At 45.0% G+C, this 26,912-nt stretch overlaps 1 protein-coding gene across 2 annotated transcripts; it reads right to left on the bottom strand.

The window, feature by feature from the left end:
* Window positions 1-1,061: 1,061 nt before the first annotated feature.
* LOC113425258 (uncharacterized) lies at window positions 1,062-12,831 on the bottom strand. Of its 2 annotated transcripts, none has more exons than XM_087952961.1 (5): window positions 12,663-12,831; window positions 11,686-11,877; window positions 9,905-10,669; window positions 8,497-8,626; window positions 1,062-4,372 (listed from the first exon to the last, which is right to left on the bottom strand). In XM_087952961.1, the coding sequence occupies exons 3-5, from the start codon at window positions 10,646-10,648 to the stop codon at window positions 2,997-2,999; spliced, it is 2,250 nt and encodes a 749-aa protein (XP_087809087.1). In that variant the 5' UTR covers window positions 10,649-10,669; window positions 11,686-11,877; window positions 12,663-12,831; the 3' UTR covers window positions 1,062-2,996. The 2 variants fall into 2 exon arrangements, with proteins under 2 accessions (XP_087809087.1, XP_087809088.1); XM_087952962.1 differs by having other exon boundaries at window positions 12,711-12,831.
* Window positions 12,832-26,912: the final 14,081 nt, after the last annotated feature.

Here is a 26,912-nt window from a genome sequence, read left to right as displayed (position 1 = left end):
GAACCTTCACCTCTGACAGGATAGTGGGGAATGGAAGGATTTATATTCCTTGCAGACAGCTAGTCATTTGCATCCTTTTAAGCCGGGTCGTTGAAGCACTTGGAAGTTATCTGTATCCTCAGGGTCCCCTGAGTAGTGCTCCTGGTTCCTGTAATCTGCAATTTTTCAGGAATTGGGAACTATTTCCTCTGTGCTACACGAGCTTTGAGATTACATTCATTGGCTTTGAAATTGTATCTGCTAGCTTGTTCAACCCCCCCTCCCCCCATGTAAACCATCTGGTCAAGGTGATTTGTACTCATCCAGGGTAGGTAGGTATTCTCTTACTAATTCCTTGCCTGTTTTGACTTGTATGCAGGAAGGAAGGAAGAAAAAAAACCCAACATATCAAAAGCAGCAATGGTCATAAAACTACCGTTGGTGTACCTTTTTTTTCCCCTTGGCATTCTTCTTATTCCTTATATATTCAAACTTTTTATTATTTTTGACTTTAGTTGCTAGTTTTAGCTTATTCTGGGCCTTAGAGCTTTCTCCCTCCTTGCAGGTTTGGGCTGGCAAAATAATTTGCAGGTGTTTATGTCTCCTTAAGCAGCCATTTTATGAGAGGGACTCTCTCATTTCAAATGAGCATCTATTGTGTAACTTCGTCTTTTCAAATGTAGCTATTTGAGATCTCTTGCCTCAAAATACTTCCTTTACTCAATAAGACAGCTTTACCATATTACTCTTAATATTGAGGCAAAGTCAGTGTTGCAATTCTAATTCAATTATTCAACTCCTCCCTCTCCCTGACAGCAAAAAAACGTCTCCTTTCTTTGATAACCTCTTTAAAGTTCTTGCATATCCTTAATCTTATCTTTGCAGGTGTAATGTACTCAGCTCCTTGCATTTAGAAAACAGGACTCGAGGAAAGCAACCCTATAACTTTTCTCTGACATGCTAATGTTCTGCTTGCAGGGATTTTGAATTGTATTTAGTCTCAAGTGCTCCCCGTTTATAGATTATTCAGGTTTCATCTCTTTGTTTAGTTGACAGTCAAATAATTCCAGCAACAACAAAAATCCACAGGGCATCATTTAGTAAGTACATCACAAAACAGGTTGTATTTTCTTTTTCCACACTAAGAAAGTCACAAATTTCAAGAGACATAATAGGCTATTAAAAAGAACAATCAGGAAATACGGAAGAAAATGGCTTCAAGAGGAAGAAAAGGGAGTGCCGGTGTTTAAAGTGGTCCAAATGTAAAAGAAGAAAGCTGGCACACCCATTAGGAAAACTGGCCAAATGTGTATCCAAAGAGAGACAAATAATAGGACATGAAATATTTCAAAGATTTCATTTAAATTCTACAACAAATACATGTGATGAAACCGAATTTCGGGGGAAGGGCTTAATTTTACTGCATGCACACAAAACAGTGCTTGGGCCTTCTTTTTAGGGTAAGTCATGTTTTATGAGAAACACGGTAACTATGACACTTTGACGCCATTGTCTCCAGGACCCACATTATACAGGTAGTCCTCCACTTAACATCAGTTCATTTAGTGACCGTTTGAAGTCACAATGGCCCCGAAAAGTGATCTAGGACTGTTTTCGATCCTTGTGAGGTTGCAGCATTCCCCATGGTCACGTGATCCGAATTCAGACAATTGGTGACTGGACACATATCTAGCCATGGTGGTCTGGTGGGTAGAATGCAGTTTTTACGGGCTAACTCTGCTGACTGCCAGCAGTTCGAGTCTCGCTGGCTCAAGGTTGACCCATCCTTCCGAGGTCGGTAAAATAAATGAGGACCCAGATTGTTGAGAGCAACAGGCTGACTCTGTAAACCGCTTAGAAAAGGCTGCAAAGCACTGCAAAGCGATATATAAATGTAAGATGCTATTGTTACATGGGTCATGTGATCACTTTTTGCAAGCCAGATTCACTTAACAACTGTGGCAAGAAGTCATAAAAAGGGGGCATTAACCGTCTTGTTTAGCAACAGAAATTTTCGGCTCAATCACGATTGTAGAGGACTACCTGTCAGCCTTCAAGAATCCTTCTTCTGCTTGTCTTTCTGGCTGCCATAGGAACGGGCGGGGGAGGGAAGATTAATCAGGCTATGTGGGTATGGGGGGAAGAGTGCTGGAGGCTTGAGAGGGTAAACTGTAAAACTTGGGAAAACTTTCTTGACTATGCTTACTTGCTTACTGCGCAGCTGCAGCTTCTTATCTTGGATAGAGGTCAACCGCCATGGCGAGCCAGATGTCTGAAACACTACCTGAAGATGCCCCACATGACATTATGCACACCTCAGACTGGACGGCCATTTTGAATTATTGGGGGTGGGAACATTGGCATAACTTTCTATAGGTGATTTTGGCGCCTATTGCCTCAGGTCTTTTATTTCTACGGATGCTACCACTTCAGATTTCAGTAAAAGTCCTTTTCTCTATAACAGTGATGGCTAACTGTTTTGGGCTCCTGTGCCAAAAATTGTGCGCGCGCTTGCACGATCGCGCTCGCCTGCCAGCACCCAGAAAGCAATCCCCCTCACCCCCTTACCTGCATTGTGCCTCACCGCTGATTTTTGGCCGGTTTGAGGCCTTTTTCGCCTCCCAGAGGCTTGAGGAAGGCTTCTGCAGGCTTTGCAGGCCGAAAACTAGCCCCGTTTCGTCACTTCTGGTATAGTCGGAAAAACAGGAAGTGATGAAATGGGGCTAGTTTTCGGCCTGCAAAGCCTGCAGAAGCCTTCCTCAAGCCTCTGGGAGGCCGAAAAAGGCCTCAAACCAGCCGAAAATCAGCTGTGAGGCACGCACATGCGCAGTGAGGTAAGTTTGCCTGCAGCCCGCATGCCGGCACAAATGGCTCTGTGTGCCACCTGTGGCATGCATGCCATAGGTTCGCCATCGCAGCTCTATAACAATGGAGTCTAAGGTTTTCTTTCTTGGATTGTGAATGGAGCCACACCTGACACTACCTGTGTAGGATAGAGGTCAGTCCAGTATCAGATTTCAGCAAGGGTGTTGTCCCGGATCCCCTGATCCTTCGAGTGTTGGGCTATACGCTAAGCTTGCAGGGCAGGCGGCCCGCTTCCCCCGGTGAACTTTCTTGTGCTTGGTGAGGTCTGAGCTCGAAATGAAACACTTCCCGCACTCGAAGCAGGCGTAGGGCTTCTCCCCGGTGTGGGTCCTCTGGTGAGTAATCAGGGAGGATTTCCGATTGAAGCACTTGCCACAGTCCAGGCACTTGTGGGGTTTTTCCCCCGTGTGGATGATGTTGTGGTTCAGGAGGTTGGAGCTGGTGCTGAAGCTCTTCCCGCACTGGAAGCACTGGTAAAGGTTCTCCCCGGTGTGGATCCTTTTGTGGGTGATCAGGGGCGCTTTGGCGTTGAAGCTCTTCCCGCACTCGGAGCAGCTGTAGGGCTTCTCTCCCGTGTGGGTCCTCTCGTGGATGATGAGGTGAGTCCTCTGGCTGAAGCTCTGGCCACAGTGGGAGCACTTATACGGCCTCTCTCCCGTGTGGACCCTGCGGTGCATCATCAGGTTGGTCCGCGTGCCGAAACCCTTCCCGCACTCGGGGCACTCGTACGGCTTCTCCCCCGTGTGGATCCGCCTGTGGGCGATGAGCGAGGCAATCTGGTTGAAGCTCCGGCCGCATTCAGAGCAGTGGTAGGGCTTCTCGCCCGTGTGCACCCTCTTGTGCCTCAGGAGCTGGGAGCTGTTCCCAAAGCTCTTCCCGCACTCGGGACACGCGTACGGCTTCTCCCCCGTGTGAGTCCTCTCGTGCGTGATCAAGGACGACTTCCAGTGGAAGCCTTTGCCACAGTCGGCGCACTTGTGGGGCTTCTCCCCCGTGTGGACGATGTTGTGGTAGATCAGGTTGGAGCTGGTGGTGAAGCACTTCCCGCACTCGGCGCACACGTAGGGCTTCTCCCCCGTGTGGGTTGCCTTGTGCTTCAGGAGGGCCGCCTTGGTGCCAAAGCTCTTGCTGCACTCTGAGCACGGATAGGGTTTAGCCCTGGCCGCAGTTCCCTGGCTGGACGCTAGGGGCACTCCGTTCTGGAAGGTTTTCCCACACTGGGGGCAGATGTAAAATTCTTCCGGGTTCATTTTCTGATTGGCAGGAAGGTCATCGACCTCGCAGAAGTGTCTACACTCTGTGCATTTCCTTTTGCTTTTATTCTGGATTGGGTCTTCTTTGACAACATGTTCATCACCTCCTTGGCAAAGCTTGGCCTTTTTAGGATGGTCTTTTTGAAAGCTCTGTAGTTCCGGCTGATTTTCAGGCTCGGCCTCTTTCTCATCATGGAATGGGAAAAGTGTCCCTTTGGCCAAAGATGTTTCCTGCTCAAGGAATCCATCTTCTTTTGCCTCTGTGTCTTTGTTACCTGCAAGGATCAACAGAGAGTTGTGAGTCACAATCCAATAGCATGGAGTGTCCATCGTTACCAAGTCAAGATCTTGTTGATGACCCAAGCTCTGTAAAGAACCTTGGAATACTCACCTCTAATGATCTAAGTGCTAGAGCCCACTGTAACTACATAGCCAAAAAGGCATTAAGAGTTGTTAACCTAATCTTATGTAACTTTTTCTCTGGTAATATCACACTACTAACGAGAGCATACAAAACATTTGCTAGACCAATACTTGAATACAGCTCATCCATCTGGAACCCGCATTACGTATCTGATATTAACACAATTGAGAAAGTCCAGAAATATTTCACAAGAAGAGTTCTCCACTCCTCTACTCGTTGTAGAATACCTTATGCCACCAGACTTGAAATTCTAGACCTAGAAAACCTAGAACTACGCCACCTTCGGTCCGATCTAAGTATAGTGTATAAAATTATACATTGGAATGTCCTACCTATCAATGAATACTTCAGCTTCAACCATAACAATAAGAATATACAATAGATACAAACTCAAGGTAAACCACACCAAACTTGATTGCATGAAATGCGACTTCAGCAACAGAGTGGTCAATGTCTGGAATACTCTACCTGACTCTGTGGTTTCTTCCCCAAACCCCAAAAACTTTAATCTTAGACTGTCTACTATTGACCTCACCCCTTTCCTAAGAGGTCTATAGGGGGCGTGCATAAGCGCACCAACGTGCTTACCGTCCCTGTCCTATTGTTTCTTTTTTTTTTTCTTATATGTATCCATTTCATGTATCCATAACTATGTTTATACTTATACCTGTTATCTTATAATTGCCTGACAAAATAAATAAATAAATAAATAAAGGTACAACTGTAATCTACGCTTCATTAAGTGAAGAAGATAAGATGCCAATTTCAAAACTCTGTGTAATTCATCAAGTTTAGGAACACATGTTTCATTAAAGTGAAAGAAGAAATTCACCCAGTTCTGGTGCTTTCCTGTTACACACTGCCAAAATAAATCCCACTTCTTTGATTTTAGCCATATTAAAAAGCTAACAATTGGCAGAAGGGAAATTTGGAAGGCCAACTTTATATCTATCTTCTATATCTATATCTAAGATCTAAAAAGGGAAGCGGTGGCTCAGAGGCCAAGACGCTGAGCTTGTTGATCAGAAAGGTCGGCAATTCGGCGGTTCGAATCCCTAGCACCGCATAATGGAATGAGTTCCCGTTACTTGTCTCAGATTCTGCCAACCTAGCAGTTCGAAAGCATGTAAAAATGCAAGTAGAAAAATAGGGATCACTTTGGTGGGAAGGTAACAGCGTTCCGTGTGCCTTCAGCATTTAGTCATGATGGCCACATAACCACAGAGACGTCTTCAGACAGCGCTGGCTCTTTGGCTTTGCAACGGATATGAGCACTGCCCTTTAGAGCTGGAAACGACTAGCACGTATGTGCGAGGGGAACCTTTACTTAAGATCTAAAATGTTCTATATCTATCAAAAAGATTCTCAGGTTTACAATACAAGTCAGAGTAAAATTTTAAGACTCAAAGGTACATGCAAACAAACACGTGAAAATTTGTTATCTTCAGGAGGACTATACGTAAGGCCCATTTCAATGGTTGTGTAGAGCAGGGGTCCCCAACCACTGGGCCGCGGACCGGTACCGGTCCGTGGAACATTTCCTACCGGGCCGCCGGTTTGCGGGCCCCGCCATCTTGTTTGACGAGAAAGTGCTTCCGGGTGAGCTTTTCCGGTTGGAAAGCGGCGTTTGGGTCCTGAAGGAATCTCGCCTTACTTTCATCGAAGGGGGGGCTTGAACGAAACTAAGGCGCGAGGATTCTTTCAGCACCCAAGGCAAGGCGAGCAAGCGACCATCCCGAAGCCGTCCCAAGCGAAGCCCATCGACAAAGGTACAAAGGAGGAGTTGAAGGTGGCGGGGAGAAGCGGGGACGGCTGGCTGGCCGGTCGCTCGGCTCGCCTTGCCTTGTCATGCGTGCTGATGCCGGTACCGGGCCGCGGATCATTTTGTGATGCCGGTACCGGGCCGTGGCACAAAAAAGGTTGGGGGCCACTGGTGTAGAGAGTCATGGAGATGACTTTGAAATAACTCAACACAGGTGATGGGAGCATAACTGGCTGGGGAATTCTGGGAACTGAAGTCCACACTTCCTCAGGTTGCCAAGATTGGGAAACATTGCACTAGAGTATAAGAGGAAGGGAAAAGTCTAGCCTGTCTCACCGAAGTTCCATAGTTTGTGTGATGACCCAGGGCGTGGCACAAAAGCAACAAAGTCACAAAAATAGGTAAAGTCCCTTTAATTCCTCCAACTTGGTTCCCAATGTCCAGTTATCATTGGCTGGAGAAAAAAACTCCCCCAAGAACAGTTTTTAAAAGGAAGAAATTCTGTCCGAACTCAAAGTACATATAAATTATAAATAAAAACCAACACAATCCACACTGCAGCAATAACAAGACAGGGCAGGATAAGGGATTGAAGACGTCAAAAGATAACGAAACACACACACACTTGGGAGGACGCCAGAACTCAGATAAGACTTGACAAACCAGAATAATTTCACGCTTTGCTTCCAGCAACTTTGCCGTGAGCAGTTTGTACTTTTAAATAGTCTTCCCAGCTGCAGCCAATGAAGGGGATCAGGGCCCTTTCCTCCCCTGTAAACCACGCAACTCACGTTGCTCCCTTATCCGTTCCTCCCTGCATGCCCTAGGATGAAGAGGGGGTGGGCCTGGGTCTTCCTCTGAATGCCCAGCCTGACTGTGCCCTTCGCCAGTTTCCTCCACAGCCACTGAAGCCACACTCCCACTCCCTGTCAGCTGTTCCACCTCTCCCTTGGAATCAGATTCCCACAGGGGCATGAGAGTTTGTTTCCTGAACTGGCTTACTTTGAACTTCAGACAGGCTGTGACCATTCTTTCATCATTCTTCTGCTTCAGACAGTATGTCAAGATCCAGCCACATCCTTCACTGTTTTTCCTATTATCTTGGGAAACGGCGTCTTTTTCTCCTTATTTTCATCATGGAGAAGGACAACACCTTCTCCATGATCTGTACACGACCAATCCTAGTCAAGTAAACATATAAAGAATGGTTGCTGGAATTGGTCTGGTTTAACAGAAACAAGGACTAGGGGAGACAGGATAACAGTGTTCCAGTATCTCAGGGGCTGCCACAAAGAAGAGGGAGTCCAGCTATTCTCCAAAGCATCTGAAGGCAGGACAAAAAGCCATGGGTGGAAACTAATCAAGGAGAGAAGCAACCTAGAACTAAGGAGAAATTTCCCGACAGGGAGGACAATTAACCAGTGGAACAGCTTTGCCTTCAGAGGTTGTGGGGGCAGCCCCTTGTTTGAAATGGTACTATAGGATCTCCTGTCTTGAGCAGAGGGTTGGACTAGAAGACCTCCAAAGTCCCTTCCAACTCTCTTATTCTTTTAAGGAGTCTAACAAAAAACCATATAACAAAAGGCAGTTGGAACACTATGGTTACGATTAGGATTAGAGATATGTTGGGATATAGTCCACATTTAAATATACCCTGTTTCTCCAACAATACGGCCTCCCCCAATAGGAAGTCCCAGCATGTTTTATAGGCATGAAATGAAATTAAGCCCCTCTCCCCAAATTAAGGCCTATATTAAAACATGTGAAATGGGAGGGAATGGTGGGGGGGCTCGCCATTAGGAAGTACTCTTGTGGCACACCCGGATATGGTGCTGCCTGCGTTGACCCCGATACGAAGTGCCCCACCAATGCCGAGGTCAACATCCAAGCCGTCACCGCCCACCTGCCCGAAGATGCAAGGGGGGGGAAAATTAAGTCACCCCTGAAAAGACGGCCTAGCCATTTTTGGGGGGCTCAAAAAAAAACATAAGACCCGGCCTTATTATATGAGAAACACGGTAGCTCCAAATGAACAACCAATCACATGGCCACCTGACCACGTGGCACACAAGACATATCTAAGCTAAAGCGGTACGTTTGGGAACAAAATGGAAAACAAGGTCAGAGAACAAGCCACTGCCGAAGTCTAAAACCCGAGCTACAAGTATTTTCTATTATTTCACACGTTGTTGTCTTTAGAAGCTATGACCTACCCAGTAAGAAGGTTTCCTTATCACTTTTTGACTTGCCACTGCTGACTAGTTGCCCCTTTCCTGGATCATCAGACAGCAACTGCTCTGAGGTGGGGCTTTTAGCAGGCAGGTTTCCCAAAGACTCTGGCACCTGGAAGCAAAATAAGGACATCAAAGGAAGATTCAAACAGGACCCTGGTCAAGATGAAGCCAGAGCTTCCTGTGAAAATGTGACGTCTTCCTATTCTTCCTAAACCTGGATAAATTACCTCAAATTGGATTAACCGTGGTTTCTCTTTGGGTAACCACACACAAAGCCATTAGCCATCACAATGGGAATACTTAAATTTAAATTAACTGTACTCATTCACTTAGCACCTGTGGCAAGAAAGGATATAAAATGGGGCAAAATTCATTTAACAATTATCTCGCTTAGCAACCAATTTTGGCTTAAAGAGCCTCGGTGGCGCGGTGGTTAGAGTGCAGTACTGCAGGCTACTTCTGCTGACTATCTGCAATTTGGCAGTTGATATCCAGCCAGGCTCAAGGCTGACTCAGCCTCGGTGGCGCAGTGGTTAGAGTGCAGTACTGCAGGCTACTTCTGCTGACTATCTGCAATTTGGCAGTTCATATCCCACCAGGCTCATGGCTGACTCAGCCTTCCATCCTTCTGAGGTGGGTAAAATGAGGACCCAGATTGTTGGGGGCAATATGCTGATTCTGTAAAACCGCTTAGATAGGGCTGTAAAGCACTATAAAGTGGTATATAAGTCTAAGTGCTACTGTTATTGCTAATTTTGGTTGTAAGTCGAGCACTACCAGTATTGCAAGTTGCCCAGCAATGGGGCAGATATTTCCACTCTCTAACTTAGGCCTCTCTCCTCTTAGCAGGAAGTGAGCTAACAACCATAAAAGCCCCTTTCTTTTCCTGGGTGCTCCTGGCTGCCGGGCACTGCAGTTCCCATCAATCATAGAGATATCCACAGCATCTAAACCAGAGCAGCCACCAACCTTCCTTGGGCCAAACCCCCATTTGGAGAAGCGTACACAAGGAACTCGCTACACAAAATGGGTGGGAATAGAACAAAACCCTGCACATGGCTGATGTATTCAAAATTACTTCAGATTAAAACACAACCATGGGCATTTCCCGTGGGTTTAACAAATTTGCTCTTCCGTTGCAGCAAACGTTATAAATAGCAACAATGCCGGGAGTGTCCTACAAAGGCCCAGGGTAGGAGAAAGCTATAGGAAGGCTCTTGCTTTATGTGATGTCAGCCCAATAATCCAATTGCTGTGTCTGGCAACAGATCTCCAAAAGTCTTTCCCAAGCCGTTAGATAAGTCAGAATTTGAACCCGAGTGATCTCCCCATTTCCTTCCCACCAACAAATCATATTAGATTTGTCAAATCCAGTCCCCACACAAACATTATTCCAAGGAGATCGGCAGCTTTTGCGTCCTTGGTCCCTCCCTGGAGAGCTCGGCAGGCGTTCCTCTGGTTGTCTTTCTAAGAAGTCCTCAGCCAGGGCCACCGCCTCAGAACAGGTCTCGGGGCTGCTTTCCTGGACCCAACTCTGGATCTCCATGGGCAGGATGCTCACAAACTGCTCCAGAACCAGCAGCTCCAGGATCTGTTCCTTAGTGTGCTCCTCTGGTTTCAGCCACCGGTGGCAGAGCTCCCGGAGTTGGCTAGCGGCCTCTCGAGGGCCCTCAGCCTGCTGGTAGCAGAACCGCCTGAACCATTGGCGCTGCCTCTCTGAATCAGGGATGCCCTCCAGAATCTCCTCCTTCGTGTTCACAGAAAAGTTCAGGTTTGCACAGGCCTCGTGGGCCTTCTCACAGAACGCTGCCCTGGTTTGAGGAGCATATTCTTTTCTAGGCCACTGATACCCTTCCTCCACTCCTTCCAAGGAGGATGGGTGTTCTTGACCGCCAGGCTTTGATATTCGATTCTTCCATCTTGGATAAGGAAATGGCGGGCAAGTCAAGAAGTTTGGCCACTGGCCTTCCCAGTCCTGTTGGCGTCCATCTGCTAGGTTCTGTTTCAGAAATGATGGTGTTGCCTTAGCCACAGGTTTCACACTGGTCTCTACACAGATATCCTGGCCTCTTCCTACTTCTTCCAATCTCTTCTCAGGTTCTCTGGATCCTGCCCAGTCTTTTTCTTCCATTTTTTAAAGTTTTGGTTGGCCCTCAGGGAGAAAAATATATACACAACCAGGGTTAATAACCACGATGCAGCACAATTTCTCAACTATGCTCCACCAGCCCATTAGAGTAGGTGAAATACCGTTTTTTCTTGTCTAGGGTAACATTTTCTTCAAATTCATTAGGAAAGCTAAGTACTTGTTGAAGGCAGAGCCCAAATTTGGGAAGAAACTTATCAATCAAAAGTACATATATAGACTGGCTGAAACCAGACTCAATAGCAGTAACTGTGAGAGGGATCTTGGAGTCTTAGTGGACAACCAGCTAAATAAGAGCCAGCAGTGTGCAGCAGCAGCCAAAAAAGCTAACACAATCCTAAGTTGCATTAACAGAGGGATACAATCAAGATCAAGTGAGGTACTACTACCACTCTATAAAGCCTTAGTAAGATCACACCTAGAGTACTGTATCCAGTTTTGGTCACCACACTATAAAAAAGATGCTGGGACTCTAGAAAGTGTGCAGAGAAGAGCAACCAGATGAGACCAAAACATATAAAGAACAATTACAGTGAAGAGAAGGACCAGGGGAGACATGATAGCAGTCTTGAAATATTTGAGGTGCTGCCACAGAAAGGAAAGGGTCAAGCTATTTTCCAAAGCTCCTGAAGGCCGGACAAGGAATAATGGATGGTAACTGAACAAGGAGAGATTTAACCTGGAAATAAAGAGAAACTTTCTGACAGGGAGAGCCATCAACCAATGGAACAACTTTGCCTTGGGAAGTTGTGGGAGCTTCATCCCTTGAGACTTTCAAGAAGAGATTGGACTCCCATCTGTCAGAAATGTTATAGGGCAGGTGGTTGGACTAGATGACCTACAAGGTCCCTTCCAATTCTGATTATCTGTTATATTATCATGGGCAGGATGAGCCCACAACCAGGGCTTCCTTCTTTCTAGCTAACCCAGGAGGTGCTGGAGAAGGAGGCTGTCCTTGCCAGAGGCCGAAATGAAAGGCAAAGAAAACAAAACAAAGAACCACGCAAACGTAAAGGGCATACTTGTTCAGCTTTGCAGGATGGGGCTCCTATGTAGCTCCACTGTTGATGCTGATCCTCATTTGTGGCCTTCTTAAAGATACATTAGCTCAGTTCTTCTCAGAAACTTCAGATAGACTGAAACTGTAGACGGACTTCTGTTCCCTCTGCAACAGGAGATCCTTGGTGAATGTTCAGTCCTCGTTCCTAAAACAGCTAAAACAACAACAACAAAAAAACTTCTTGGATAATTATTCTCATCCCAGAGAGTTGGACTACAATTCTCAGCAATAGCTGGTTGGGGATGATGGGAGCTCTATCCTAGCCTGCTTGCAGAATAGCAGGTTGGAAAAGGTACAAGAGACCCGTCTCTGGAATCTTGGCCATTTTAAGATGTCTGTACTTCAACTCCCAGAATTCCACTAGCTGTGAGAATTCTGGGAGTTGAAGTCCACGCTTTTTAAGATTGCCAAGTTAAGAAAGACTGGTGTAAGAGAAAAGAGCTTAGCTGGACCAGAGATCTCATTCAAATAAAAGAAAGGCAGCCTTCTACTCTTGCAGTCCTTAGCCTTAAAGGCGTATAGTATTTTCCTTCTGCTGCTCTCTAGGAATTACAGGAGCTGAAGTCCAACTGGAGAAACCTGGTTTGGGGAAAAGCTATGCAAAGAAGTGTGCAACCCGCCCCCACCCCTTTTGAAGGCTCCTTGTGCTTTGAAATGCTGAGTGCATTGCACAGAGGACTATTAGTTGCAGCAGAATTTTTGAGTTTGGATTATTTAAAAAAAAAATTGCATTGCCATTTTTTTTTTTAAATAAAGCTTTCCGCTTTTCCTGCTAACTTCAGCTCTCTCTCACTTCGATGCTGCCGCATTTTTCTTGCATCGTCCGAATATCCAAAAGGAAAGCAGGATGGGTGCGTCCTAATCAGCTTTACAGAATCTTTGTAACATCCCCCTCCCCAGTGCCTCTTTATTTTGCTTTTGTGAGCCTCACCTTCCCACCTGATTGCCTTTTCCCCCATAAATTCTCCGTCTTTTTCCTTGACTCACTTCCACAGCTGCGCTTCCGCAGTCTTGCAAACCTGCAATATAAAAATGCCAAAAGGAGAGGAGAGAGAAAGAAAAACAGGAGAAAGGTGGTGTCTCCTTTCAAACCAGCCATCCAGGAGGAAAAGACAGGAAGAGGAATTCAGCTGCAGCTTTGGAGGGAAAGAAAAAAAAATTTTTTTTGGCTCCATCTAGGAAGCAGAGCTCTGTCATTTTAACCCCTTCAATCTCTGAGATAAAGGGGAGGGGGGAAGAATGTAACAAAGATTGAAATTGCCAGACTTTAGTTTAGCAGGTCGGGCTTCGTTTCTTTCTCGTGAATCTGAGAGAAAATTATAAGTTACTCTTTTATAATGAACATTATATAGCAAGATTAGAAAACTCTTTGGTTCATTTTGTATGTGAAATAAACTAGAATATTCTTTTCTTTCGTTCCTTTTTGATGTGCCCTTGCTAGCTTCCTTTATCTTTGCATGAAACACACACACACCCTCCCTTTTTGTTGTTTCTACTGAAAGAAGTTCTCAGCCAAGGCAAAGAAGCAGCTAACATCCTGGCCCTGGTCATTCACATATAGACGATACATTCCACAAAGACATGATACATTATTAGAACAACAGGAAGATCTGACCGGGCTAGGGAGGGTAAATAAGATAAGAACATACATCAAAGGTAAAACTTGGCAGCCTAGGAAGATAAAAAAACATTGAGGCCCAGGAAACAAGTTGGTAGTTTAGCATATAGAAAATAAGGAGGTGTAACGGGAGGGCTTTTTAGGCGTGGCGTGTTCTGTGCAGGGATATAAAATGTATTGTTAAAGTAGTGAAATTTGCTCTCCTTGTACTCAATCCAATTGGGGAAGGGTCTTGGAGGCCACACTTGCAACCGCTTTTTCTTTCCTACAATAAACCTTTGAAATTGTGAACCAGAGACTTGTCTTCATGTTGTGAGGATTAATATAATAATAATTTGGGTTTCACACCTCACAAATCCCTAGCCAAAACAACTATCTTGAGTGGGCTGAGGTCAAGTCCATCTAGCAGCCTGGTTAAATATTTCAGCGGTTGTGGATTCCAACTTGCAGCCAAAAAGGGCACTAATTAAGGCCTTAGTAAGACTACACCAGAGCAGTGCATCCACTTTTGGTCACCACACTTAGAAAAAAGGCGTTGAGACTTTAGAAAAAGAATGCAGAGAAGAGCAACCAGGATGATTAGGGGACTGGAGACTAAAACATATGAAGAACGGTTACAGGAACTGGGCTTGACTAGTCTAGTGAAGAGAAGAGAAGGACCAGGGGAGACATGATAGCGGTCTTCCAATATTTGAGGGGCTGCCACAGAGAGGAAGGGGTCAAGCGATTTTCCAAAGCACTCAAAAGCCAGACAAGGAATAATGGATGTTAACTGAACAAGGAGAGATTTAATCTGGAAATAAGGAGAAACTTTCTGACAGTGAGAACAATCAACCAATAGAACAGTTTGCCCTCGGAAGTTGTGGGACCGTCATCACTTGAGATTTTCAAGAAGAGATTGGACTGCCATTTGTAGGGTCTCCCGCTTGGGCAGGGGGTTGGACTAGAAGACCTACAAGGTCCCTTCCAACTCCGATTATCTGTTACCTGGATCCTGCTGGGTGATGCAATATTCCCAGGTGTCATGTGGTGCAATGGGTAATCCTATCATGGTCTGAGGGCTATGTCTTAATCCTATCACCATGGAGCTGCAGGAAGCTGCTTTGTCTTTAAAAACATATTTGTCCTTTTCTCATCCAGGGAAATACTGTATAATATTCTGCCTTTTAAATATTTCCTAGATACAGAGGTCTCCAACCTTAGCAACTTTAAGACTTGCCAAGATTGGAGACCCCCTGTAGAATATTTCATTCTTGCAGGAGAGGGGTAGATGCTAACTTTCTACATCAATAAAGCACAGGATGCATACAAACACAAATATAAACTTAAATAAAACACCAGCAAATATATACAGGTAGTCCTCGACTTGCAACAATACATTTTAGCCACCGTTCAGAGTTACCTCAGCACTGAAAAAAGTGAGTTATGAACTGTTTTTCACACTTACGACCGTTGCAGCATCCCTATGGTCACGTGATCAAAATTTGGCAACTGGTTCATACTTATGACAGTTGCCGTGTTCTCTAGTTCCAGGTGATTCCCTTTTGGGACTGTTGAAAGGCTTGGAAAATGCCTTTCTTCTGAGGATTCGATTTTCCTGCTGGGAGAGCTCCGGTGCAAGGATACAGACAACTGCTTGAAAGCTGGATCTTTTTATTTTTCAGGAAGGCAAGAGATAGCAAGAAGTCTGCGTTCCTAGGGCTAGCTAGCTTTGTATAATAAGCCCCTGATTTTTATACTTTTTTTCTCCTTTTGTGTGTGAGTGCTTGTGTTTGTATTTCTTAATGTTTTAAATCCTGTCAGGAGTTGTCTTCATTTCCGCCGGAGGGTAAACTCTGCGGGTGGTTTGATTGGATTATCAGTTTCGTTTCGTCCTAATGTTTTCTTATATTTGTTTTGTGGCAATCTCCTGTCTGTCTCCTTTGCAATATATTTTGTGTCTTTTGTCTGTTTGTTTTGCTGATTTGGAAGGGTTTTCTTTTTTGTTTCCCTAGTTTTCTTAATTATTTGGGCTTTTGTCTAAGGGGCTTCTTTAATACCTTTTATTTGATTCCTTTTCCTATGCAAGTTTGTTTTATGGCTGGCTTGATGTTCCCTTTGGGCTTTTCCTGCTTGGGTGACACCACTGTCCTCATGAAGTTTCCTTTCCACAGGACCTTCTGACAAACAAAGTCAACTGGGAAGCCAGATTCACTTAACAACCGGGTTACTAACTTAACAACTGCACTGATTCCCTCAGCAACTGTGGCAAGAAAGATCTATATTGCATACCTGATATATCATACTGTATATTAGAAAGTAGTGGACAATACAAAATGTGAGATAAAATGTTAAGGTAAACCTATGATAAAATCACCTTACTATGGTGCCATAGAGTCACTATAGGATAGTTATAATTGGTATAATTACTGATTATGTACACAAACTATAATTTTATTATATCAACTATAGTTACTATAGTTGACCTCAAACTATGAGATGCCACATTCCTATCTTTAACAGAATTGGTAACTGTAATACAAAAAGAATGGTGGTGTCAGGTGTAGCTCCATTCAAGATCCAAGAAACTCCATTTTTATAGAGAAAAGGACTTTTTTACTGGATCTGAAGTGGTAGCATCAGAAGAAATACAAGATCTGAAGCAGAAGGCACAAAAATTACATATAGAAAGTTATCCCAAGTCCCCACCCCCAACAGTTCAAACTGGACATCCAGTCTGAGGTGTGTATAATGTCATCTTGGTTACATCTTCAGGTGACATCTCACACACCTGGCATGCCAAGATGGTTGACCTTGGCCTAGAAAAGATAAGTGGCTACATCTGTGCAGTAAGCAAATGAGCATAAGCAAGAAAGCATCCCAATTTTTACAATTCACCAACTTTATCCTCCAGCACCCTGCTCCCCATGAGGCCCAATTATCCCCACCCCCCATTTCTATGGCAGCCCGGAAAGAGACAAGCAGAAGAAGGAATCTTGGAGGCTGGCAGGTAACTTAGCAACCAGACAAGCCATTCCAAGCGCTGAAAGGGGAATCTCAATTTTTAATGGGTTTCCAATGCCTGTCCACTTATGGGCCAATGGGCGACATCAGAGATCGGCTACTAACTTCTCTCCCTGGGCTGGGACTGAGGAAGCAATGGTGTTTTTGACCTGGGAAGTGACAATCAAGGATGTTCAACAACTTTTGTCCCCCAGCCTCCCAACCCTGTGGCAGCCCTTGCTATGTTTTCACCTCATCAGTTTATTCTTTAAAATCCCTCTCAACCTATTAATTCTTAACTCCTCTGCTTTTGCAATTCCAAAGTCCTCCATTCTTTCTTTCTAATGGCATCCATCCATTGCTGACTCTCTGTCCCCTGGTCAGGCAGACTTTTAAAAGACTTTTAAATGCCCGCATTCAAGATGTGTTAATGCCTCTTTTGACAGACCCAACTTCTCTTTTTCATAAAACTAAGCGGGCACAATGGCACTCTTATACACAGTCAATTCGGCAGATGCTTTGCACCAAGATTGCCCATCAAGAACATTTGCATTTCTCCAATTTCAGAAGTCTGCCTCGGAGTTATTGATTGAAATGGAGGGCTGCTGGAACGCTGATATCACCCCCACCCTTGAAAAGTCAGTCTTGAGGGATGACATGGATAAGCCCACAAATCTTTACTGGCAAAAAAAAAAAAAATTGGCAAGATTTTCAGAAGTGATCTTTCTAGGATTTTCCTCCTAATATTGAGAGAAAGTCACTGGTCCAAAGTCACTGGTTTTGTGCTAAAGACAGGACACGAATTCACATTCTGGTTTAATTACTAAATTGACTGGCACTCTTGCCTCCAACTTTAGTAAACTAACCTAGTAGTTTAGTTTACTTTTAGTTTAGTAAACAAGTAAGCACTGTGCAATGAGTTAACTATTCAGTCATCAGAAACCTTAGGATCTACTACAAATCACCAAGAGACCAGAGACCTGTTCCTCAGGACTCTGATCCAGAAGGCAAGGAACAATTACAGGTCTGGTGCCTTCACAATCAAGCAGGGACCAGTTGTGGTTTTTAAAAGGGATAAAAAGTTCTGTTTTCCTTTGGGATAGCTAGAAATCAGGAGATGGTGTTGAATAGAATAGAACAGAATATAGAATATAGAATATAGAATATAGAATATAGAATATAGAATAGAATAGAATAGAATAGAATAGAATAGAATAGAATGTAGAGGAGAATAGAATGGAATATTATGGAATGGAATGGAATGGAATGGAATAGAATGGAATAGAATAGAATAGAATAGAATAGAATAGAATAGAATAGAATAGAATAGAATAGAATAGAATAGAATAGAATAGAATAAGGAATAGGAATAGGAATTAGAATAGAGTAGAGTAGAGTGGAGTGGAGTGGAGTGGAGTGGAATGGAATGGAATAGAATAGAATAGAATAGAATAGAATAGAATAGAATAGAATAGAATAGAATAGGAATAGGAATAGGAATAGGAATGGAATGGAATATAGAATAGAATAGAATTCTTTATTGGCTAAGTGTTATTGGACATATAAGGAATTGTGTGTCATGAACTCAAACCAACTTTCTGGATTTGCAAAACATCATCTTATATACTAAGTGAGTTGGAAGACCTTGGAGGTCTTCTAGTCCAACCCCCTACTCAGGCAGGAAACCCTATATCATTTCAGACAAGTGGTTGTCCAAACTCTTCTTAAAAACTTCCAGTGTTGGAGCATTCACACCTTCTGGAGGCAAGTTGTTCCACTAATTAATTGTTGTAACTGTTAGGAAATTTCTTCTTAGTTCTAGGTTGCTTCTCTCCCTGATTAGTTTTCCACCCATTGCTTCTTGTCCTGCCCTCGGGTGCTTTGGAGAATAGCTTGACTCCCTCTTCTATATGGCAACCCCCGAGATATGAGAACACTGCTGTCATGTCACCCCTAGTCCTTCTTTTCATTAAACTAGATATATCCCATTCCAGCAACCATTCTATACATGTTTTAGCCTCCAGTCCCCTTTGCCAGCTCCTCTCTTAAGTGTGCCCAGTTGCCATGGATCATCTTCCACACGTCCCTACTAGCTCAGATTGAAAGGGATGGGCAGATCCAAGACTTCCAGGGAGTATCTGTGACTGAGGACCTCATCACTTGACTTTATTCTACAGTCACGGACATCTTCCAACATCTGTCATTCCCCTGTCAGAGTCTGAATCGGAGGAGGAACAGCTGACTGGGAGTGGGAGTGTGGCTCCGTTGGCTGTGGAGGAAACTGGGGAAGGGCAAAGTCCGGCTGGGCAGAGCAGGGGAGAGGTAGAACAAGGGAGAGGTAGAACAAGGGAGAGGAAGACCCAGGCCCAACCCCTCTTCATCCTAGGGCACACAGGGAGGAACGGAGATGAGAGAAACATTGATTGTGTGGCTTACGGGGGAGGAAAGGGCCCTGATTCCCTTCATTAGCCACAGCTGGGAGGAGAGTTTAAAAGAAATGCATGCTGAATGCGGCAGTTTCTGGGAACAAACGTGAGTTTATCTTGTGTTGACTTTAGTTATCTGTGTTACTGGCGTCTTCCCAACCATTTCGAATCATTGCCATGCTTACAACCAACAGTTTGCTTAGTGACCGAAGTGACAATAGCACAAAAAAGTGACTTATGACTGTTTTTCACATTTACAACCTTTGCAGCATTCACTCGGTCACATGACTAAAATTCAAATGCTTGGCAATTGACTCACGTTTATGACGGTTCCAGTGTTCCCAGGATCATGTGACACCCACCCGCCCTTTTTTGAAACCTTCTAATGAGCAAAGTCCATGGGGAAGCCAGATTCACTCAACAAACCATGGTGCTAACTTAACAACTGGCAGCGATTCACTTAACAACAGTAGCAAGAAAGGTCGTAAAATGGGACAGAATTCACCTCAAAACTCACCTAGCAACAGAAATTGGGGCTCAATTGTGGTTGTACATCGAGGACGATCTGTATTTGAACACCAGTGCTGAGGCATATTGGGCACCAATGGAGACCAACTGGTATAATTCTAGGCCAGAGGTCTCCAAAGTTGGCCATTTTAAGACTTGTGGACTTCAACTCCCAGAATTCTCCAGGCCAGAGGTCTCTGAATTTGGCCACTTTAAGACTTGTGGACTTCAACTCCCAGAATTCTCCAGGCCAGAGGTCTCCAAAGTTGGCCACTTGAAGACTTGTGGACTTCAACTCCCAGAATTCTCCAGGCCAGAGGTCTCCAAAGTTGGCAACTTGAAGACTTGTGGACTTCAATTCCCAGAATTCTCCAGCCAGCATAACTTGCTGGAGAATTCTGAGAGTTGAAGTCCATAACTCTTAAAGTAGCCAAATTTGGGGACCCTTGTTCTATTCTAGGCCATTGTTGGTTGTAACTAACAATGGCAGCATGCCTCCTGCTGGATCTCTATTGAATATTGAACACTATTAAATTTTTATTTTATTTGTTCAGTTGCTATGGCTGCCCATCTCAGCCAAGGGATTTTACAATACATTTTCCTTCATCTGTCTCCTAGGAGCTTCCACTAGTGCAGTGATCCCCAACCTTTTTTACGCCGCGGCCCGGTATCCCCAACCTTTTTTATGGCGCGGCCCGGTACCGACATCAGCTGGGCGCCGCCATCTTGTTTTGATGAAAAAGTGCTTCTGGTGAGCTCACCGGAAGCACTTTTTCATCAAAACAAGATGGCGGCGCCAGCACTTCCGGTGAGCTTTTCTGGGTAGAAATGGCTTTCTACTCGGAAAAGCTCCCGAAGCGCTGGGCGCCGCCATCTTGTTTTGATGAAAAAGTGCTTCCGGTGAGCTTTCTACCCGGAAAAGCTCACCGGAAGCACTTTTTCATCAAAACAAGATGGCGGCGCCCAGCAAGCCAGCGGCCCGGTAGGACTTGTTCCATGGACCGGTACCGGGCCGCAGACCGGTGGTTGGGGACCCCTGCACTAGTGGACATGGTGGTTTTCCTTCATTTTATAACTGCAACCCTCGTCCAGCGAGGTGTTGCGAATGGGTAAGTTGAGGGTTTCAGGTTTGGTTGCTCAAATTCTAGTCTTGCCCTCTTATTGCTAGGACATGCTTGAAGTGTTGCGTTTGAGGAGTTCCCAAATGTGTTGGATTAATTGGTGAGAAATAGGAGATTGGGTTAGATAAGCCCCAGTTCTCCTTTAGCAACTCATTTTTACCAGCTTAATAATAACCTTTCAGATCTCCACACCATTCAGATAGAACTGAAGAAGCTTTCTTGGATGAGAAGTGAAACGTCTTCAAGGAAGAAAAAAGAAAGAACCAAGAAGTCCAGTTGCCTTTTGGAAAAAAGCATTTTTGGGACCTTGCAGATTTTGTTGGGAGGATGAACTGAACTGCAAACTATCAGCTATCAGGATGTATGCATGCGGTGTCGACCAAGTGGTATTCAGCTGATGGATGGTATATTCAGCCAGTTCGCACCGGATCGGGTGAACCGGTAGCAAGGATTTGGTGTGGGTTGCTGAACCAGGAGTAAGTTCTGGCTGGCCACGCCCCTGACCCGGTTGCTAGCTTGTTCATCCTGACGCTTGCCCTTAAAGGCAGTGGCCCCCAACACGGCCCGGTACCGGCATCACAAAATGATCCGCGGCCCGGTACCGGCATCAGCATGCATGGCAAGGCGAGCCGAGCGACCGGCCAGCCAGCCGTCCCCCGCTTCTCCCCGCCACCTTCAACTCCTCCTCTGTACCTTTGTCGATGGGCTTCGGGACAGTCACTCGGCTCGCCTTGCCTTGGGTGCTGAAAGAATCCTCGCGCCTTAGTTTTGTTCGAAGCCGCCCCCCCCCCTTCGATGAAACTAAGGCGCGAGGATTTCTTCAGGACCCAAACGCCGCTTTCCAACCGGAAAAGCTCACCCGGAAGCACTTTCTCATCGAAACAAGATGGCGGCGCCCAGCAAACCGGCGGCCCGGTAGAAAATGTTCCACAGACCAGTACCGGTCCGGGGCCCGGTGGTTGGGGACCCCTGCTTTAAGGTTTGTTTTTTTTTTCCTTCCAGACAATCAGCTGTTCATATGATCAGCTGTGCCAGGATTCTCCTTGCTGACACCCAGGAAGGCAAAAAATTGAGGGAGGGGCTCAGCCTCCCCTCCTCCATTTTTTGCCTTCCTGAGCACCACAGGAGCCTTCTGGGAGCAAAAACAGCCCTGCTAGAGGCTCTTCTGAGGCCCAGAAGGCCCAAAAACAGGTGGGGGGGGCTGCAAAAAAGAAGAAGCCACGCCCACCCAATCACATGGCCATGCCCACCTAGCCACACCCACCTAGCCAGGCCCATAAAACCAGTAGTAAATTTTTTTGAATCCCACCACTGCAAGGAATCCTATAAATGTAGTCCTTGACTTATAACCATGAGTTTAGTGACCGTTCAGGATTACAACAACACTGGAAAAAGTGACCTAGGACCGTTTTTTGCACCGTTGCAGCATCCCCAAGGTCCTGTGATTAAAATTTGGATGCTCGGCAAATTGATTCAAGCTTATGACGGTGATCACCTTTGGGGACCCTCTGACAAGCAAAGTCAATGGAGAAGCCAGATTCGCTTCACAATTGCATGACTAACTTAAACAACTGCAGCGATTCACTTCGCAACTGTGGCAAGAAAAGGTCATAAAGTGAGGCCAAATTCACTTAATAACAGTCTTGCTTAGCAGTGGAAATTTTGGAAGGGACTTTGGAGCCTTCTAATCCACCACCACCCCCACACACACAAGCAGGCGATCCTATATCAGGGCCCCACAACTTCCATTCCAGGGATTGGCATTGGACCACGGTATGCCAGCAATTGGGAAACGCGAACAAGGGTAGTCTCATCCACGGAATGCAGGCAGCACTTAAAGCCACGTTTCCCTCCGGACCACGGAAAAACCTTCCTCCACGGAACCGGCCCCTAGGGCCCAAAAGGTTGGGGGTCGCTGCCCTATACTCAGTGATGGGGTTGGAATAACATAACAAGCGGTTCTCTGGCTGGGTAGGCATGGCTGGTTGCTCATGTGGCTGGGTGGGTGATGTCACTCATCACACCCAGACCCGCCTCCCGGCTACTTGCCTCAAAGGAAGAGGACCGATTCAGCCGGTTGGCGCTAATCCCACCACTGCTTGGCCCCACACCCACCTGTTTTTTGGCAATTTTCAGGTCAAAAAACGGCCAAGAAACCCAGCCATTTTTCAGGCCATTTTCAGCCCCAAAAACGGACTGAAAAACAGCCTGAAAACGGCCAAAAAAAGAGCGGGGGCAAGGCCAACCAGTAATGGGATTTGCCGATTTGCCGAACTGCACAGAATCTTAACTACCGGTTCACCCAAACCAGTGCGAACTGGAAGCACCCCGCCTCTGCCTATAGCAGTGGTGGCTAACCTTTTTGGGTTCCTGTGCCAAAAATTGTGCGCACGCTCGTGCTCACATGCCAGCACCCAGAAGGCAATGCACGTGCACCCCATGCCCCTGTGTATACACGCGCGATTTCCCCGCCGCCGCCCCCTTACCTGCACTGCGCCTCCTAGCTGATTTTCGGCCCGTTTGAGGCCCTTTTCAGCTTCTCAGAGGCTTGAGGGGAGCCTGTGCAGCCTTGGCAGGCTGAAAAATGGGCCTGTTTCGTCACTTCTGGTATTTCCGGAAATACAGGAAGTGCCAAAATGGGCCTATTTTTCGGCCTCCAAAGGCTTCAGAGGCTTCCCTCAAGCCTTTAGGAGGCCAAAAAAGGCCTGAAAATCAACTGGGAGGCGCACGCATGCGCAGTGAGGTAAGTTTGTCTGGGGCTCTTGTGCCCGCACAGATGGCTCTGCGTGCCACCTGTCGCATGTGTGCCATAGGTTCGCCATCACAGGCCTATAGTATTCTGGACAAGTGGCTGTCCAATCTCTTCTTAAAAACCTCTCAAGATCTGAAGGCAAGCTGTTCCTGCCTTTGGTACACCCCTCCACACACACACACACACACTCATGACACTGCAAGAGTTGACACTCCAAGGAGAGATTATTAAGTCCCGCTCATTCGGTGCCTTCGTAAAATTGAAGAGTTACTGAACAAATAGTCATAACCCAAGCACTAGCTCTACACACTAGAGAATTACTAGCTTACTAGCACTGATGATGTTACCTAATTTGGGGAATGAAATGTCTTGCAAGAAAACAAGCAAGCTGAGAGAATCCATCACAGAATCCCCATCTATAAAAAAAATTTCAGCAATAAATCCTCGTCACCAAATATCGGAGAAATTGTCCAGGGGAGAAATCACGCTCAACCTGTGGGAAAAAACTTCAATTTGAGATCAAAAGTTATTACACTCCTGCAGAGGTGAGAAATCACGTTCTCATCCTCCAAGCGTAGTAAATATTTGAGTGACAGGTCTTCTCTTACCAATCACGTCCAAAGCCAAACAGGTGAGAAACTGTATAGGTGTTACGAGCATGGGAAAAGCCTCATTTCTTAACGCAGATTGTTGAAAACAACCCCTATTGTTCTCAGAAATGGAAAAGTAAGATGTGAATGCAGCCATAAGGGTGCTTATGTAGGAAAGCAAGGTGTGAAAACCTTTCAGACAGCAAAACTAGTCTTAACACAATTGTCTTTAAGAGTTACATTATTTTTTTAAAAAAAAGGAGTGGCTCTGTATATATTCTTTTGGGCCAGAAATTAAGATGAAACTGCAACTGGAAAATATGGTTTAGATTTTTAGAACTTTTAAACTTTTAAGATTTGGGTACTTCAACTCCCAGAATTCCCCAGCCAGCTATGCTAACAAACGCTGTTGAAAGATTATTTCCAGTTTAGAAATACCCCAAAGCCTAGCCTTAGATGTTGAAAATATACTTATTAAACACCTTGTAATTCCTTAAAAAAAAAAAATCAAAGGGACTTGTCTTTTTTTTTTTTTAAAGAAAACCTTGAGGCCCTAATTCAGCTGTCTTTCAAAGGCCAAATTTTGATTGGAGGAAAAGTGCCACCAGTAACAAAAATATCTGAAACACAATTTCCAATTATCATAACTGCGTGTACAAGTATTAAAATAATGTCATAACTTTTGATCCTTTCGTCTTTTCCTTGTTCGTTAAAACAGGCCCCTTTGGTCCCTGCCTGGATTAGATGAGATTGATGACACGAAAGTTTTAGATGCAGAACCCTTTGCGTATTGAAAACTAGCTCTATATCCGTGCTTTACTACGAAACTATGTAGTGGGGCTTAGTTTTTGGGGAGGAAAATAAGGGGAAAACATTCTGTGTCTGCCTACCAGCATCCATCGATATTCATCTGGCTAGCGTCCTGTCAGTGTGTGAGAGAGTTGAGGGCTGTTTGGAAAGTGAAACAGTATTTGCTATGTGAGCAAGGAGACAGCAAGGAGCCTGGACGTGGCTTAGCTCAACTGTTCTGTACTAAAGCTGGTGGCTGCTGTGAAACTAAAACTGAAACTCCTCTCCGCTGCTTGTGTTTTGCATTTGGAACAGATTTATTTTCAGGTGGGGAGGGGGAGTAGAATTCCTTAGTGTCAGAGTGTGTTAATAATAATATACGAAATACTAAGGATCCAATGGTCATTTCAAAAAACCCTTTCTTAGCACCTAAAAGCCAAGAGGAACATACGTGCCAAATTTCAAGTTTGTAGGCTTTACGGTTCTGGAGATTTTGTGATGATGCGCGAGTGGTATTTCGCTTCTGTATATATATATATATATAGGTAGATGTACAGAAGCTAAAATTTGTTTGGTGCTCTGGCCACTGCTATAACAGTGGGGAGGGGGGAGGGAGGGAGGGAAGTTTACTTTTGCGTTGAATTCCCAGGTCCCAGAAATGCTGTCTCCATCGTGATTCAATCAGCAGATTACCTCTGAATCTCTCTCTTAACTTCCCTTCAGCCTTATGTGCCACATCTTTGTATTTTCACCTTGCTGTTCCAGAAAGAAATTGCTCTCGCTTCCAAGCTTTTATTATCTAGTATAAACCAAGAGTTTAATTTTATTCAAATGCTACCATTGTAGAAAAGATCCGTATTTCAACTTATAAGCTTCATTGTTCCATCTGTTAGCACCATACAATGGTGTCTCCACACTACAGGAAGCTGCCCAACGTTCCCATGGCGTACTAGTTTTTTGTTCAAGACCTAAACAACAAAATTCATTTGGATTCGCAGATGAACGTAGGCAAGGCTAACCAAAGCAGCTAACATTATATATTTGTGGTGGAATGTCGCCCGGAGTCACAGGAGGGAGTGATGCCAGGCCCCACAACACTACAGGGTGTTAATTCTGAGTAGTTTGCTGGAACTGGGTATGTTTAGTTTAATGAAAAGAAGGACTGTGTGTGTGTGTGTGTGTGTGACATGATAACAGTTTCCCAATATCTCAGGGGTTGCTGCAAAGAAGCAGGGAGTCAACCTATCTTCCAAAGCACCCGAAGGCAGGACAGGAAGCAATGGATGGAAACTAATCAAGAAGCAACCTAAGACTGAGGAGAATTTTTTCTGACAGAACAATTAACCAGTGGAACAACTTGCCTCCAGAAGTTATGAATGCTCTAACACTGGAAGTTTTTAAGAGATTGGACAACCCTTTGTTTGAAATGGTACATGGGGTTTCCTACCTGAGCAAGGAGTTGGATTAAAAGGTCCCTTCCAATTTTGTTATTCTATTCTATTCTATTCTATTCTATTCTATTCTATTCTATTCTATTCTATTCTATTCTATTCTATTCTATTCTATTCTATTCTATTCTATTCTATTTTCCTTGTTGTTGTTCACCTATGGACAGACTCTTGCTAGATTAAAGCTACTACCTGCATAACTATAGATATACAGGTAGTCCTTGACTTACACTCACAATGGAGCCCCAAATTACCGTTGCTGAGCTAGACCCTTGTGAAATGAATTTCTGCCCCATTTTATAACCTTTCTTGCCAGTTATTAAGTGAATCACTGCAAGTTGTTAAGTTAGTAAGTTGGTGGTAAAGTGAAATCTGGCCTTCCCCATTGACTCTGCTTGCCAAACGACCCTGGGATACTGCAACCGTCGTTAAGTACGAGTCAGTTGCCAAGCAGCTGAATTTTAATCACGTGACCATGGGGATGCTGCTATGGCCACAGGAGTGAAAAACGGGCATAAGTCACCATTGTAACTTTGAATGATCACTAAGCGAATGGTTGGAAGCTTGGAGGTTTTCTTGGTGCCTTTTTCCCTTTACGGGGAACAGGTGTACCTCACCTGAGGTACTGCTGCTGGTGCCTTTAAGCACTCTGATGAGCTTTACGGTTGCTGCCCACAACGGAAACATTTCATGGAAGTCGGGGGACGACTGCTGTTTGACGTCCTTCGCGTGAAGCTTATTATATATTCCTTTTCTTTCTTTCTCTTTGTTGGTTATGGGGGGAAGGGTTTCGGGCTTGCCACTTTCCTAAGGAGAGAGTTGTTTAGGCTAGGTGGTTCTCCTTCCCGTGGGAACAAAAGCTGACCCTGCTGAGACCAGGCATGATATTCCCCTCTGGAAAAAAAATTTGGGCCGGCCGCGCGCAAGAAATCGCACACACAACACCAACGCTACAC

The sequence above is a fragment of the Notechis scutatus genome, chromosome 2, assembly GCF_049901735.1.
Source record: "Notechis scutatus isolate UNSWTSFEM ecotype Mainland chromosome 2, rNotScu1.2, whole genome shotgun sequence".
NCBI classification, from domain to species: Eukaryota; Metazoa; Chordata; class Lepidosauria; order Squamata; family Elapidae; genus Notechis; species Notechis scutatus.
This window is presented reverse-complemented; position numbering and strand designations above follow the sequence as displayed.

Bases quoted from the DNA above. Each gene is read 5' to 3' on its own strand.
- LOC113425258 (XM_087952961.1), bottom strand. From the start codon at position 10,648: ATGGAAGAAAAAGACTGGGCAGGATCCAGAGAACCTGAGAAGAGATTG. The intron at 8,627-9,904 runs GTTTGTGTGGGG...TTTTGCTTCCAG, and splicing joins GCCGATCTCCTTGGAATAAT to GTGCCAGAGTCTTTGGGAAA. The intron at 4,373-8,496 runs GTAGGTCATAGC...TGATCCTTGCAG, and splicing joins TAAGGAAACCTTCTTACTGG to GTAACAAAGACACAGAGGCA.